The sequence below is a fragment of the Ictalurus furcatus genome, chromosome 5 (genome assembly GCF_023375685.1).
Source record: "Ictalurus furcatus strain D&B chromosome 5, Billie_1.0, whole genome shotgun sequence".
In the NCBI taxonomy this organism is placed as follows: domain Eukaryota; kingdom Metazoa; phylum Chordata; class Actinopteri; order Siluriformes; family Ictaluridae; genus Ictalurus; species Ictalurus furcatus.
Window position 1 is genome coordinate 28,991,266 of NC_071259.1, and position 15,479 is coordinate 29,006,744.

At 35.3% G+C, this 15,479-nt stretch overlaps 1 protein-coding gene across 1 annotated transcript in view; it reads right to left on the reverse strand.

Annotated features, from left to right (window-relative positions):
• LOC128608148 (scavenger receptor cysteine-rich type 1 protein M160) overlaps nt 1-14,108 on the reverse strand; it is a 30,283-nt gene extending 16,175 nt beyond the window's left edge. Inside the window, exons 1-6 of the mRNA XM_053625643.1 lie at nt 12,324-14,108; nt 5,708-6,031; nt 4,501-4,608; nt 2,973-3,191; nt 1,565-1,768; nt 748-1,056 (exon numbers count right to left, since the gene is read on the reverse strand). Of these exons, the coding sequence (XP_053481618.1) occupies nt 748-1,056; nt 1,565-1,768; nt 2,973-3,191; nt 4,501-4,608; nt 5,708-6,031; nt 12,324-12,366 (1,207 nt within the window). The 5' untranslated portion in view covers nt 12,367-14,108. The remainder of the gene's footprint in view (nt 1-747; nt 1,057-1,564; nt 1,769-2,972; nt 3,192-4,500; nt 4,609-5,707; nt 6,032-12,323) is intronic.
• Between the last annotated feature and the right edge of the window lie 1,371 nt (nt 14,109-15,479).

A 15,479-nucleotide genomic window follows, 5' to 3' on the forward strand; every position in this document is an offset into this window, starting at 1 on the left:
TGAAGGAGACACTGGAGAGAGAATGAAAGAACAATTGAAGACGAGACTGAATAGAAAGTTTGGGGTAAATTATGGAGAAACTGGGAGCGACTGGGGAGAGATTACTGAAGTAAAAAAAAAAAACAGAAAGATACTGGAGGAGAGAATGGGAAGAGATTGGCAGTAAATTAAGGAGAAACTGGATGCGATTGAAAGAAAGACAAGGCAGAGAAATTGGAGGAAAGACTGAAAAAGAGACTGAGAAGAAAAGACTGAAGGAGAGACTGCAGGAAAGGCTAAACAAGAGACTGGGGGGAGATGGAAAGAGAGACTGGGACTGAAGGTGGTACTGGAAAAAAGGCTGAAATAGGGACCGGGGAGAGACTGAAGAAGAGACAGGAAAGTGGCAGAGGGAGAGACTGGAAGAGGCACTGTAAGGCAGTGCAAGATGGAATGGGGATTGAAGGAAAGACCAAAGGACAGACTGGGGTGGAGGAGACTGGCGGAGAGATGGTGGAGAGGCTGGCAGATCAAACTGAGACTGAGGTTGGCTCTCAGGGCCTGGAGTTTGACTACAGAGGTTAAAAGAACGTTGGAAAGTCTATGAAGACACTATGAGTTACTATACTTGGAATTTATCCTATTTACCATCACTGTTTCCATACTATTCCAACTTTTGTCAAGAAATATACAGTATATAAATATACAGCTGTTTGATCAGTTGACTTTTGTGAATATTGCATGTCTTTATACTTGCACTGCAGTTACCTGAACATATAATATTGATGGGTTGACAACTGCCAACAGTGCCACGTTTGTGTATGCACTCCCACAGAGATTTCTCCTCTCCGTGACATTCAACATGACTAATTTTGGTCTGCTGGGTTAGGGAGCCCTGCGACACGTAGAGGGGGGTTCCACATTGCAACTCCCGGCACACCACCTTGCCAATCGTCTCTTTAGAAGTGGTGGCATCAAAGCACATTGCATGGTATGAGCCATTCACGCTTACGGAGATGTCCCCAGAACATGCTGATGGCTTTTCCCCACTTTCTCCTAGCTCTATTTTGACACGATCTGAAAGGTATGTAATCACTTACATTAGTCTAGTTAAAAGTAAAACTTAGATTTCTAGAACAAAACAATAAGCAAAGATAACACAAACTGAGCATAGCAAAACAATGATAATGTGGTCAACAGAGAATGAATGTTTATCATAATTGACCATTTTCATGTTAACATTCCTGACTGAAAAGCCTTCAGTTACCATTACGAACTGGTTAGCTAGCCAGTTTAACAAACACAGCAGTACAATGATCAGTCTACCTAAAGACTATGTTTTAGATGATAGCTTGCTAGCTTGCTGAGCTTAACCAATGCAGTGAATGTCATGATTTTGACAAAGTTGTTGAATATATGCCGTAGCTTACATTATTCCTGATGCACTGTCAAATTATTTGTGATGGACACTCTATTACTAACCGGCTAGCATTCAGTTAGCATTACTGACCTTAAACCAGCTTTCATTCATTGTTAGCTTGACTATCACAATGTATTTAAATTGCCACATATAAATCTGCTTTACCTGAGCATTTAAGCCAGGTGTTCTGGCTTTCATTGCAATCCACACTGACAGCTTCGCCACACTTCAGCTTAGCACACATCTTATGAAGCATGTTATTACCCTCTTGACATGACACATTAGACCACTTTCCTTCAGTGCTGTTCTCCTTCTCCAAAGTTCCTTCACAGACATCAGCACCACCGCGCAGACGGACACGTTCATGATCTGTTCAATAATACTCTGATTAGAATTACCTCAAGAGGTATACACTCTCCGTGATGTACCTCGATTCAGATTGTGTGAGATTATAATATTCCTGAGAGTCTGTGTCAAAAGATGAATTTATCCAGTGAATAGTCTAATCAATTCCTATAGAATACACACAAACATGGTTTAGTTTTTGACAGTGGTCCTAGTACGTCAGTCGTATATGTGTGGCAGTCAGGGAAAACCCAGTAGATGTTGCTACAGTACTTTTGCTTTTTAACCAAAATTGAGTTTTTCTCTCTATAACACTTTTACTTTAAGAAAAGAAAAATAATTTTCACTGACACTGACACTGACTAGGAAAGTTTTATTTACCTTGTGACCTTACATAGACTATCGTTAGTATAAGGAGTCAGTTTAACAAACAGCTATAAAATAGAATATGCTTTAGTTGCTAGCTTGCTAGTTAATTGTAGTTTTTTTTTTTTTTATGCTGTGAATGTTGTGAATTTGAACAAGTTGTTGGGTATTTGCTATTAAAAAAAAAATAATAAAAAAAAGAGGGACATACGACTTACAATTCAGTTTGCAAATGGTCTAAATACTAATAATCTGTCGAATTATTTGCTGACATTGTAGAAAAGCTACACTTGAGTTAAAGTTCAATTTAAAAGTTAAAATTTCTTTGAATGCTGAATTTAAAAACAGTCTGAATTGAATAGTGATTATTTCAGCACAGATGTAAGACCAAACAACAGTTAAGTGAAAATTAGTCAGTGATGAGTTTCATGTTTGTCAGATTATATAAAAAATAAAAAATGTTCTGGAATTATGTCAGCACTGATGAAGTTGATGACATGCTGTAACTATGTTGGACTAGGAAATACATACAACAGGGTAACTTGTAATATAGTTTTCAAAACTATATAGTTGAAAATGTCAACGTTTAAACATGAGAAGGTTTCCCAGGCCACCACACTTACTGAATATGAGCCATAAGGTGCATGCATACTGACTGTTGTGAAGTATACATGGTAGAAGTGTATGGTAGCCGGTGTAAGAACAGTTATAATTGCAATTAATGTAGAAATACAGTATGTATGTACATGCTTAGAAATAATGGTTCCTCTAGATTTTTTATGATGGTTAATAATGGCTTTACCAAAGAGGTACTAGGTAGAATTTGGAGTATAGCTTGAATAGTATCAAGCCACAATCTTACTTGAGCAGATGATGCTGATTTCTTCTTGGCATGTGTTTGACTTGGCAGATACCCAGTCCACACACTGCCATGAGACCGTTTCATTGCCAATACAGGTTAGGGGCACTTTGTATGAACTTCCATTTGCATCAAATGTGATGGCCTTGAGTGTCTTCTGATATTTCCCACAATTAAGTTCTTGGCACACCATATTTGCTTTCGTATTTGCTTCGCCATCATCTGAATGAAATCAATATTTCACATGTTAGAAGTCTTTAATCTGGAATTTCTGAGTTGGCATGCCTTGCTAAAACGGCAATGGAAGTAGCTAAAAAGAGCATCGACAAAAGGATGTACAGATTAGACATTCCGAGTCAGAGGGATCTTACGAAACAATCATTTGGATGTATTGTTTTATAGTGTAATATCTAAATTGCAATATAAATATCATTTGTTACCCTGTGTTGCACACATACGTAGAACATGGATTGGTCTCCTGCTAGTGTGCTCAAAGTGTAAAATAACAAAGATAAGAATATAGACGATACTGGTCATATAACATATGTTTGCTATGAATACAAGTTACTTCTATGTACAACATACACTATATGGCCAAAAGATTGTGGATGTTAGTCTTACCCAAACTGTTGCCACAAATTTGGTAGCATACAATTGTATAGAGTGTCTTTGTATGCTGTAGAATTACAATTTCCCTTTACTGGAACTAAGAGACCCAAACTTGCTCCAGCATTACCATGCCCTTGTGCACAATGTAAGGTCTATTAAGACATGGGTTGCCAAGGTTGGAGTGGAAGAACTTGAGTGTTCTGCACGGATCCCTGAACTCAACCCCACTGAACACCTTTGGGATGAACTGGAACGGCAACTGCACCGCAGGCTCTTGTGGATGAATGGGCAAAAAAATGGCCACGTTCGAAATTCTAGTGGAAAGCCTTCCCAGAAGAGTGGAACAGCAAGTGAGACTAAAACTGGAATGGGATGTTCAGCATACACATATGAGTGTGATGGTTAGGTGTCCATTAAATTTTGGCCATATATTTTATGTTGCACTGCCAGTAAAAAAAATATATATATTATACAAAAAAACAAAACCATGTTGTCATTGACACAGTCATCATTATGTTTGTTTCATTGGAATGAACTGTGGTACGGACCATGGTACACCACAAAATACAGTACACAGGACTTCATAAAGTGCAAAATATACAGCAACTATGTAGGACAGTGCATGCAAACAAGGCAGGTGAAAAGAATGGCATTAAATAGATTATATGGCCAAGTTGAAAAGGAGCTTAACATACTACACAATAGCTGTGCATTTGCGTAGTCACAGCAGCACATAGCTAGCACGTTAGAGAAAAGTGTAAAAGCAAGATCAGGAGTAAAACGTGGTCCATAACCAGTGTCGGGAATGTAAATGTTTGCTCATGTTACTGCTGCACTGTGGTCATATAACGATAGTCACAATAAGATACTAGTTTATTACACATACTGTACACATGAGCAGTAGTGATATGTCAAAACTCACCCCAGTTCTGCTTGCACAAACTAATTATGCCATTCGGTGTTGTGAACTGGACCACCCCGGCACACTCATCCGTCATTCCAAATAGATTCAGACTCAGAGAAATGTTCCCTGTGTTGAGAAACAATAACTCAATTTATTGCATTGTATTTAATCTGCCGCATTATGCCGAGAATATGCTTATAGTAATGTAACACATTTAGAAAGGTTGAGCAATAAAAATTCTTACGAGCGTTTCACAGCATTACTAAATGACTAGCTTTCTGTATGCATTATGAACTGACTAGCTCGCTATTAGCATTATTGAACAAATAACTTTCACTTTCAACACTAATAGCATTCTTTACTGACCTGAATTCCATTAGCATGATTGATTGATCGAATGGCTTAAATTTAACATTACTGACAGCTTAGCATACTGTTAACATTAATGACTGAAACTAGCTTATTCATTGTTAGCCTTTCTGTATTTAATGTTTATTGCTGTAACATATGCTGTAACTTGCGTTGTGGCTCTCCCACAACGTGCAGGTAAATGCAACTACAAATGTATAAATAAATAGAGGGGCATGTGGCTTAGTGTTTGGCATGTTTGCCTCACACTTCCAGGGTTAGGAGTTGTGGTTTCGAATCTTGTCTCCACCCTGCGTGCCCACAGTTTGCATGTTCTTCGGGGGTTTCCTCTGGGTACTCCAGTTTCCTCTCCCAGTCCAAAGACATGCGCTTCATGCTGATTTGCATTTCCAAATTGTCCGTAGTGTGTGAATGTGTGCAATTGTGCCCTGTAATGGGTTGGCACCCCATCCACCCCATCCCACCTTGTGCCCCGAGTCCACTGGGATAGGCTTCAGACCCCCCCTGCGACCCTGTGTAGGATAAGTGGTATGGAAAATGGATGGATGGGTGTATAGATAAACAAAAGAGCATTGGTGTTTCCAATTTGCTGCGCAATAAGGGAGATAAAGCAACTTTGGATATGTTATTATTGGAAAATAATTAATTTCACGGAGGTAACAGCAAGTCTTCTCTGAATCAGGTGTTGATTATTTTTCTATAACGGCATGCCCTGAAGTGCTCACAGTGCTCAATTTGATCACCTGTATTTTTCCCTGCAGACATGTTTTAACTAAATTAAGAACAGTAAATCATGCAATCATTGAAACACTGAACATGCTAACATGCTAATACAACACTGAAAATGTTTACTCACCTGCGCAATTAACCGAAACATAGTTGTGATTGTGGCATTGACTGATCTTCCAGCCGTTGAAGGGGCACTCCCAGAGCCTGTTCTCTGTCCCCTCACACTTGATCTCATCCATCCAAAAGATTGCAAGTGGAGAAAGGTGTGTGTCGGTTTGAGATAAAATCCCAGATGTCACATGATCACCGCAGCCTAACGACTTACACACTACTTCACCATTTACGGGTCTCCACTGATGATGGCCCACCAAGCCCCACTGGTCATTGTGGTACACCTCCAGACGGCCCTCACATGGGTTTTTTTCCCCCCGTAAAACTATTCGATCTTCCGCTGTAGAAGATAAAAGTCTAAAAATATTGGACTGACTTGGCACACACAACATAAAACGTTTTGCTTTGTTTTTTTTTTCTGAATAATAATCGTTAATATAACAGTATGTCAGAATTCAATAGTAAACAAAATAATCTTTAGAGAATTTTGTAGAATTACATTTTGTTATTCACAAATGTGTAACACATACTGTACAGTACAGTAGATGCCTATAATTTAATGTAGGTGATAATTTAGTGATTACTGGAACGTTCTTCATATAGTGGATGTTAAAGTGCATAATAATGTGTATAAAACTATCAGGACTGTACAGCAGTACTTGATGCCACTATGCTATAATTAATTTGCTGGTTTTATATGGAAATACAGTTGAACTCATAAGTTTACATATGCCTCACAGAACCTGCAAAATGTTAACAATTAAAAATAATAATAATAAGAGGGATCGTAAAAATGCTGTTTTTCATTTAGTCCTGCCCTGAATAAATTATTTCACATAACAGATGTTTACATATAGTCCACAAGACACAATAATAACTGATTTTACACAAATGAACCAGCTCATAGTTGTTCATGAGATCGTTGTTTGTCCTGAGCAGTTAAACTGCCCACTGTTCTTCAGAAAAATCCTCCAAGTCCTGCACATACTTTACTTTTCCAGCATCTTCTGGATATTTCAGCCCTTTCCAACAGCTATATGATTTTGAGATCCATCTTTTCACACTGAGGACAACCGAGGGACTCGTACAAGACTATTACAGAAGGTGCAAGCGTTCACTGATGCTCAAGAAGGCAACACGATACATTAAGAGCCAGGGGGTGTAAACTTTTGAACAGGTTGATCTGTGTATATTGTTATTATTCGGTCTTGTGGGAAACATGTAAATATCTTATGTAGCTTCTGAAAAAAAAAAAAAAAAGATCTGTAAACAAATCAATAACACTTTACATCAATCATCCTGTTCAAAAGTTTACATCCCCGTGGCTCTTAATGCAGTGTGTTGCCTTGGGCATCAGTGAATATTTGCACCCTTTGTAAACTTTTAAACTCGCTCACTGCTGTAAAATCAGTTATTATTGTGTCTTGTGGACTATATGTAAACATCTGTTATGTGAAATCGCGTATTCAGGGCAGGACTAAATAAACAAATAAAATGCAATTCTATTATCCCTCTTATTTTTGTTTAAATTATTAACGTTTGGCAGATTCTGCAAGGTGTTCGTAAACGTATGGCCTCAACTGTACATACACAGGTATACAGGTACCAAATGTGTCATAATGCTTATAATATTATACAGTTATTCAACATTTATGCGAAGCTAAATTACTATAACAATGATAATGTTCAAATATGGTTAGTGGTGTTAAGTACTGTTACATGTTTAGTATTCTTTACAGTAGTTACTATACAATATACTTGAATGTGAAGTATGTAACAAATTACACGTGTTACTGTGCTTATAACATAATAATAATAATAATAATAATAATAATAATAATAATAATAATAATAATGTTTGTTTGTTTATGTGTAGTGTGTGTGGTCCTAATTTGTATTGCTATATGAAAACTAACTATTTTATATCCTTTATATTTATTGTAATCTCATTTCGAATAAATGCCAGCAGTACCTGGAGCTGGATCTCATACAACTGAAGTCATTTGAAGTGGTACGAACACTAAAGCCTGTTTCACAGCACATACTACTGTACAGTGCACCAGATGATTACTACTTTTATGATAGGATCCATATTTGGAATAAAAACATGCAGATTAAAAACAGATTTTTTTTTTTTTTTTTTTTTTTTTTTTTTTTAGTTTTCAAGTTAGTGTATCAAATGAACCTCATGTGGTCAGTGGAAAATATTGGTGTAAGTGTGAGATGCAGAGGAATGGTTAACCACACGCTCTGCTGAAACTCTGCGCTTATCTGAGAGAGAGTGTCAGTGCTCGGTTTCTGTAGGAGTTGCAGATTTTCTGATAAGTACAAGTCTGTAGCAGGTTCAGTTAAACCACAGAGCTACCCAAAATCACACTGCATGCAATTAACACACACACACACACACACACACACACACACACACACACCTGTCACGGAGGTTATCATGGTGAGGACATTGCGTGGAAATTGCATAATGAATGAAATATAGTTGATATTTAGCTGAGGTTTTCATTTATATAACATTAATAAAATAATTACAAGTAAAATAAGATTTTATAGAATTATTATAGAAAACTAAAATCATACATAATTAAAACAATATATACATGATTCAAATAAAAAGATAAGACTGGCTGATTATTTCAACTTTGACAGCAATAGACATTTCATTAATATGTGTTAGCATGACTAGTTGTTGCTATGGCAACAAAGGGGAAAAAACAGAGGACCTGGAACCAAAGGGGCATAAATTACATTTTGCATATTGGTAATAAAAAAAAACAGACAGACAGACAGACAGGCAGGCAGACAGACAGATAAATAGAGAGATAGATAGATAGATAGATAGATAGATAGATAGATATTCAGAAAAGGCATAGAGAAAAAAAAACTAAATTAGTTTTAACCATATTGTAACTTGGTAAATGTCAGTGACACATAATAATAATAATAATAATAATAATAATAATAATAATAATAATAATAGCAACAGCAACACATTTAATTAAACAAAGTGAAAACTATCGTTTTAAAGTTCTGGCCTTTTCTTAAGCTGTCTTTATGAACCTTATGCTATTATGCCGGTCCAGATATTTCAAGCAAACTAACTGACTCCATTTCTTGTGTTTTATCTTTGGACCGCTCTCTAAAGTAGCACTTGATGATATTAAAACTCGATTTGGACGGCCGTCTGTTAGAGATGGATGAGATGCGAAAGCCATCATGGGCCTTTATAAACCTATAGAAGGAGTGTAAATGAAACAAGCAGGCAGTGTCGTGATGCTGGAACAGCACCATACACAGTACATACGTATAAAATATATATTTCAACACATTGCATCTGCTATACTGTGTATGCTTTAGTGATAAAATGCCTTAAAGTAAAGTATACTAAATATACTTCCTTTATGACAATGATAATAGATGTAACATACTTAATGTATAGTACTGTAAGTATACAGATTATATAGATTTTGTGTTATTTTGAGCCGGTTTATGTAGTGTTACGTAAGTACACCGTCGGCTATAATGAAAAAAGAACACGACATATATTCAATTACAAATATTTAAAATGGGTTTTTTTAAAAAATCTTCAACCTCTGTTTAACAATTTTGAAGAAAATATTAAGTAGAAATCGAGTGTCTTTGATAGGTAACACAAAACGCTGTTTAAATTAATACATTAAATGAAATAAATTAATTAATTTAATGAAATACATATTCAATTGCTTGAAGTTACAGGATATAAATAATCTACTCTCTCAGAAATAACTGGCTACTTTAAAGACAATTAAAGTATATTAAATGTTTCCATGGATTAGTACTCTGGCTATTTAGTAGTAGTAGTAGTAGTAGTAGTAATAATAATAATAATAATAATAATAATAATAATAATAACTTTTAATTTATATTGCATAGAGGGGTTCTTTGGTTGTCCCTCTGTAGGAACGCTTAAAGGTTCAATGTAGAACCCTACAACAGATATCAGTAGCACTAAGGGTTCCAAGAAGAACTCATTTAGGAAACTAAGAATCTTTAACTATAACATATGAAGCTATAAAACGGCTTAACTTCTTAAAGAACACATGTGCTACAAAAATGAATGACACAGACAAAATTTGTTTCGCATTCACAAAGAACGTAGGTCTTTACGTGTTAAACATGCGATGCGATACTTCTATATATTGTAACCATTACACCATACCTATGTGCATGCATAATTCTATTGTATATTGCAATCGGATATGAGTGCATTTCTGCAACTTGATTTTATTATTTTCATGGATTAAAATGTCAGATGCCACACTTACTGAGCCATGAATTCGAGAATAACTATAATCACATATATGTGTAATAACCAATCAAATCTACAGTACTACTGTGCAGAGCAATACCATACCAAAGTGCATAACTAATTACATTGTGGAAGGCATTTTGGGCTTCAATCTGCATTCTATTTTTTTTTATAACTTTCAAATCGCAAAGCCGTCAGTCTTTACATTTTTAAACAAAATTCACAGTTTAGCAAATGACAATACATCTTAAATACATCTTAAATACAGCCTGAGGACAATCACAGCATGTCATCAAAACACAATCTCCCCGCTGTCTTACTACTGGAATCTAATGGCAATTAACTTAATGACAATAATGTATTTACTCTATTATCATGAATATTTCATGAATCATTATTTATAAATGATGTTTATCAGTGAGTGACTCAGAATAAGGGAGAAAAGAACCTTTAGAATTCAAACTGTTGAAATTATAATAAATAATGGTAGTTCATTATTATTATTATTATTATTATTATTATGTAACAGTGAGTTACTGTCCTTTACTGTTGCTTCTAATGTTAACATGTTACTAATAAGCTGTAGCAGTAATAAGTACTATGTATAACTACGGAATAAAAACACAAGAGGGTGTGCTATTACTTACAATTATAGGACAGTTATAGAACAATTATAGGACAATTATAGGACAATTATAGGATGAGTTGTTGTGAAACCCTACAATTAATTCTTTTCCTATTACAGCACAAGGTATATTTATTATTCCTCTTATAGCAGGGAAAATCGACAATGGATTTTTTTTCTTGTTGTGAATGACACCATACTTTTGACACATCATCTATTAATTAATTAATTAATTAATTAATTAATTAATTAATTAATCTAGTAATTCATCCATTCATTAGAAAACTAAATTTAATCACTAAATGCATTTGTAATTTATTCATTTAATTATGATGATAATGATGATTTAATTAAAAACACTTCTCTTTTCCATTGCCTATGAAACATTACACTTTGAACATTTTTATTTTATTTTATTGTAACATATATTTATGTACGTATATTTTATGTATTTTATTTCCTCCTTATCTTTTATTTTGCTCTTAGCTTTAGAGCAAATAATATGACTCAACCACTCAGTGTCCTGCATCTTTAAACATGTACTTCCTTAGTGAAAATATTTTATGATTTCATGCGTAAAGATATCTATAAGTTCAGTTTCTGGTGAAGGGTGGGAAAAGTACAGAGAAGCTATAGTTAAGTAAAAGTATGCGTACCGTGTCAAAATCTCAGAATTTGTCTAAAAACTTGAAGTATGGAGCCAAAAGTCTATTTGACTGAAGGTCAGAAAGTATCTACATTTAAACTTTATCAAGTATTAAAGAGTGAAATGTAAACCTTTTTTTTAAAAGCAGACCAGAAGTTCATCATGCCAATCCTGCATGACTAGCTAGTTTACTAAGCAGACCTGAGGATAATACTGTACTAGACTTCTACTATATTCTATTCTGCTCTTCTACTATTCAACTACACTTAGACAAACCTAGATTTTGGTCTGCTGGTTGGTAATTTAAATAAATAAATAAATAAACAAACAAACAAACAAACAAACAAATAAATAAATAATAATAATAATAATAATAATAATAATAATAATAATAATAATAATAATAATAATAATAATTCACTAGCTAACTTATTAAACAAGCCAAGTTACAAAACTTAACTAGCTAGCTAATTTGACAAATTAATATATGAAACTTAAATATGAAAGTCGCTTTGGATAATAGCGTCTGCTAAATTAATAAAAAATAAAATGTCTTTACATGTAAATGTAAATAGCTACCTAATTTAAATAGTTAAATTATAAAAATTTAACTAGCTATTTAGCTACACTTAAGGTTAACTCAACATACATTTTTAGTTTTGGTGACGATTTTGAAAGAACGAAAATTATTTTTTTATTTGGCGACAAATGACACACCTCTTAAAAAAAAAAAAAAAAAAAAAAAACCTACTGCAAAAGATAACATCTTACTAAGAATAATATAGAAAAAAATAGGAAAAATACATCTTAAATACATCTCCCCGCTGTCTTACCACTGGAATCTAATGGCAATTAACTTAATGACAATAATGTATTTACTCCATTATCATGAATATTTCATGAATCATTATTTATCAATGATGTTTACCAGTGAGTGACTCAGAATAAGAGAGAAAAGAACCTTTAGAATTCAAACTGTTGAAATTATAATAAATAATGGTAGTTCTAAATATTTGGACAAAAATCATAATGTTCATCGTAATAAAACAGAAAAGTTTACTTGCCTTGTATTGCTGTAAGTTGGACATATATGAGCAGGAACCACATGATCACTGGTGAGAAGTGAGAGAGAGAAAGAGAGAATGAAAGAGAGAGAGAGAGGGAGAAAGCTCCTGCTTTTAAACTCTGCGTGATGTCATACGACGATTAAAACCTGCAGATTATAGAACTTTGCTTTAATGTCAGATGTCGGATATGTAATGCTGATGCTCACTATAAGCTGAATGTATGTAATTAAGACGTGATTATTTGTTTATTAAAGAAATGTATTAACGACCTCACAACGCAACACACATGGATCTAACATGATCACAAAAGCTTTTCTCTAAAATATTCCACTGGTTTGGAGTGCACTATTTTCAGAATAGTGATTTTGATTGATTAGAATTGCTTGAATTGTTCAGATATTTTCGTCATTAATGCTACTTAGTCAAACCACATGGATTGATATTAATAAACAAAAAGGTTAAATCTAGAACCCTTGGAGAAAAACCTTGGAGGTTCTATGCAGAACCCTATAACAGATTATTTCACCATTAGAAAGGGTTCCAAGTAAAACCATTTTTTTGTAAGCTAAGAACCTTTAACTTCCCTAAAAGTGTATTATCGTCTTCAATTTCTTGTGGATTTTTTTTCTTTTCCAGATTTACAGTGCATCCGGAAAGTATTCACAGCGCTTCACTTTTTCCACATTTTGTTCTGTTACAGCCTTATTCCAAAATGGATTCAATTCATTATTTTCCTCAAAATTCTACAAACAATACCCCATAATGACAACGTGAAAGAAGTTTGTTTGAAATCTTTGCAAATTTATTAAAAATAAAAAAAAATTTTTTAAAAAGCACATGTAAATAAGTATTCACAGCCTTTGCCATGACACTCAAAATTGAGCTCAGGTGCATCCTGTTTCCACTGATCATCCTTGAGATGTTTCTACAACAGAATCAGATCATTCAAATCAGTATCAACGCCTAAGTGATCAACATAAGGAAGCCAAATCAGGAAATGGAGAAACAAATTAAATGTCTGCGAATTTTACATATAATCCTGTTTCTTACAACTAGCTCTGCTCTAGAGATGCCTTACCCTGCACCATTTTCCTTCTATAACACAACTCACACTCACGCTTGATAAAAAAGAAAATTAGTTGAATACAGCATGTACTGTAACTGCCAGGATTAAACTAAAGTGGTAGAACTTCCTGACTAATGAAAAAAAAAATGCTTTATAAAGCTATTGTAAGGTGCGTCAAGAGCTTGGACGCTTAAACAGCTTCTCCACCCTGAGGAAATGAAGAGTATCTCTCCACAGTTCTACAATTAGAAGTGAAAGGTTTAAATTATCTTCTTTAAAAAAAATAATAATAATAAAAAAAGGAACCAGGTGCTTATTAATGTACTTCAGTTGAATATAAAAGACTCCCTGCTGTTTTTATAGAAAATGAAGCAGTTGAGTTGAAGATCACATCACGGGGTGTGTGTGATGAGAAGTGCCAGTTCAAAGGAAACGTGTTAGGTGTTTGCTGTGGCTTTGCGGCTATGCAGCGCGCTGAGAGAAGATAGAGAGTGGTGGTGGGGGGTGTTTGTGTCTGTCTGTGAGAGAGAGAGAGAGAGAGTGAGAGAGAGAGAGAGAGAGAGAGCTGTGGTGGACTCTAAATGTAATATATAGTCATACAGTATAAGCAAAAAGTAAGTTGGAAAGTGATACCAGCGGGTGGTTAATGGTTCTCGGTCGAACTGTTTCTACTTAAAGAACCTTGTGAAAGAGTGGAAGGGTTGATTGCTACTCCACAGGGTTCTTATCAGCTAATTAAAAAACAAATCTACAAGGTAGTTTTTTTTACTAGCTATAATACCACTACTTTATCTCACTCACTTCCATTAACCTCTTTATCCTGGTCAGGGTCATGGTAGATCCAGAACCTATTCCAGGAACACTGTGTGTGAGGTGGGAATACACCCTGGACGGGACATTGATAAGCAACATGCACACACACGTTCACGCATGCTCAGACTTAGGGGAAACTTACCATAGCCAATCCTCCAACTTGCATTTTTTTTGGGGAGATCGGAGGACACTGGAGAACCCAGAGGAAACCCAGATATACTTGTGGAAACTCTGCTCAGACAGTAATGCGAACTCAAGATCGAACCAGGGACCCTGGAACTATGAGGCAGCAGGGTTACCTGCTACATGGGTACACTGTGCAGCCCAGTACTAGGTTTTACACCTGGAATTCACTTGTTGAGTACCTTTTTAAAGTCCACACGAAATCAAAATTGATGTTTTGTGGTTTTTAGTATGAGCATGTTAGCCTTAAGGTTACCTATAAGCTAGTGTGCTCCAAAACTTTTTAGAAGATATATGCATTCAAAGTTACAGACGAATTTAAGGATCAGCAATTTTGTTGACATCATTCTTCACTTCCAATCAAATGCTTCCGCCCTCATCGTTACAAAAATCCATGGTACTAACTGTCACGTACAGCTTAGCCCTATTGGCTATTTAAAAATGTGGAAGAGATACTCGATATGTCTCCCTTGACTTCCTGTTTCAGTGGACATTACATGAACATATAATAATAATAATGCAGTGCGTCATGGCACTTCATGGGGGCTTTAATAGTTCCGCCTTTTATATCGTTGTCCAGTAGCTCTTGTTGCCTTTATTGCAACAGTCAAATTGTGATGCTTTCTTAAGAGGTTCTACTTGGAACCTTTTCTGAAAGGACTTTCTCCTAAACCCTCTGCTGTCCCCACGTGCCATCTCTAATTTGATTGCCATTATTACCTCATTTTACTAAATTTACTAATCAAGATTTGTGGAATTATTTTCGGTCTCCTGATTTCTTCCACAACAATAGGCATCAGTGTATACTGACCCACAATTTTTACTGGTGTTGGCTAATGTGTTTTGGCTCTGTGGGTTTAATGTGAGTCTCATCACCACTGCTCTGATTACGTCATGGATCTTCAGAGCCATACTGATGCATAAGCTTGGGTGACCTGTCATTTCCTTAAGGTGGTCCATAACCTGGCACATGCACTGCATGTTCAGAACACTTGTGGTTGACAGATTTAGGTTCACCACACGCATCACTATAGCATCATCAGAGTACTCTACCAAACAACCTTGTACATTTCGCAGGAAAAGCAAAGCTA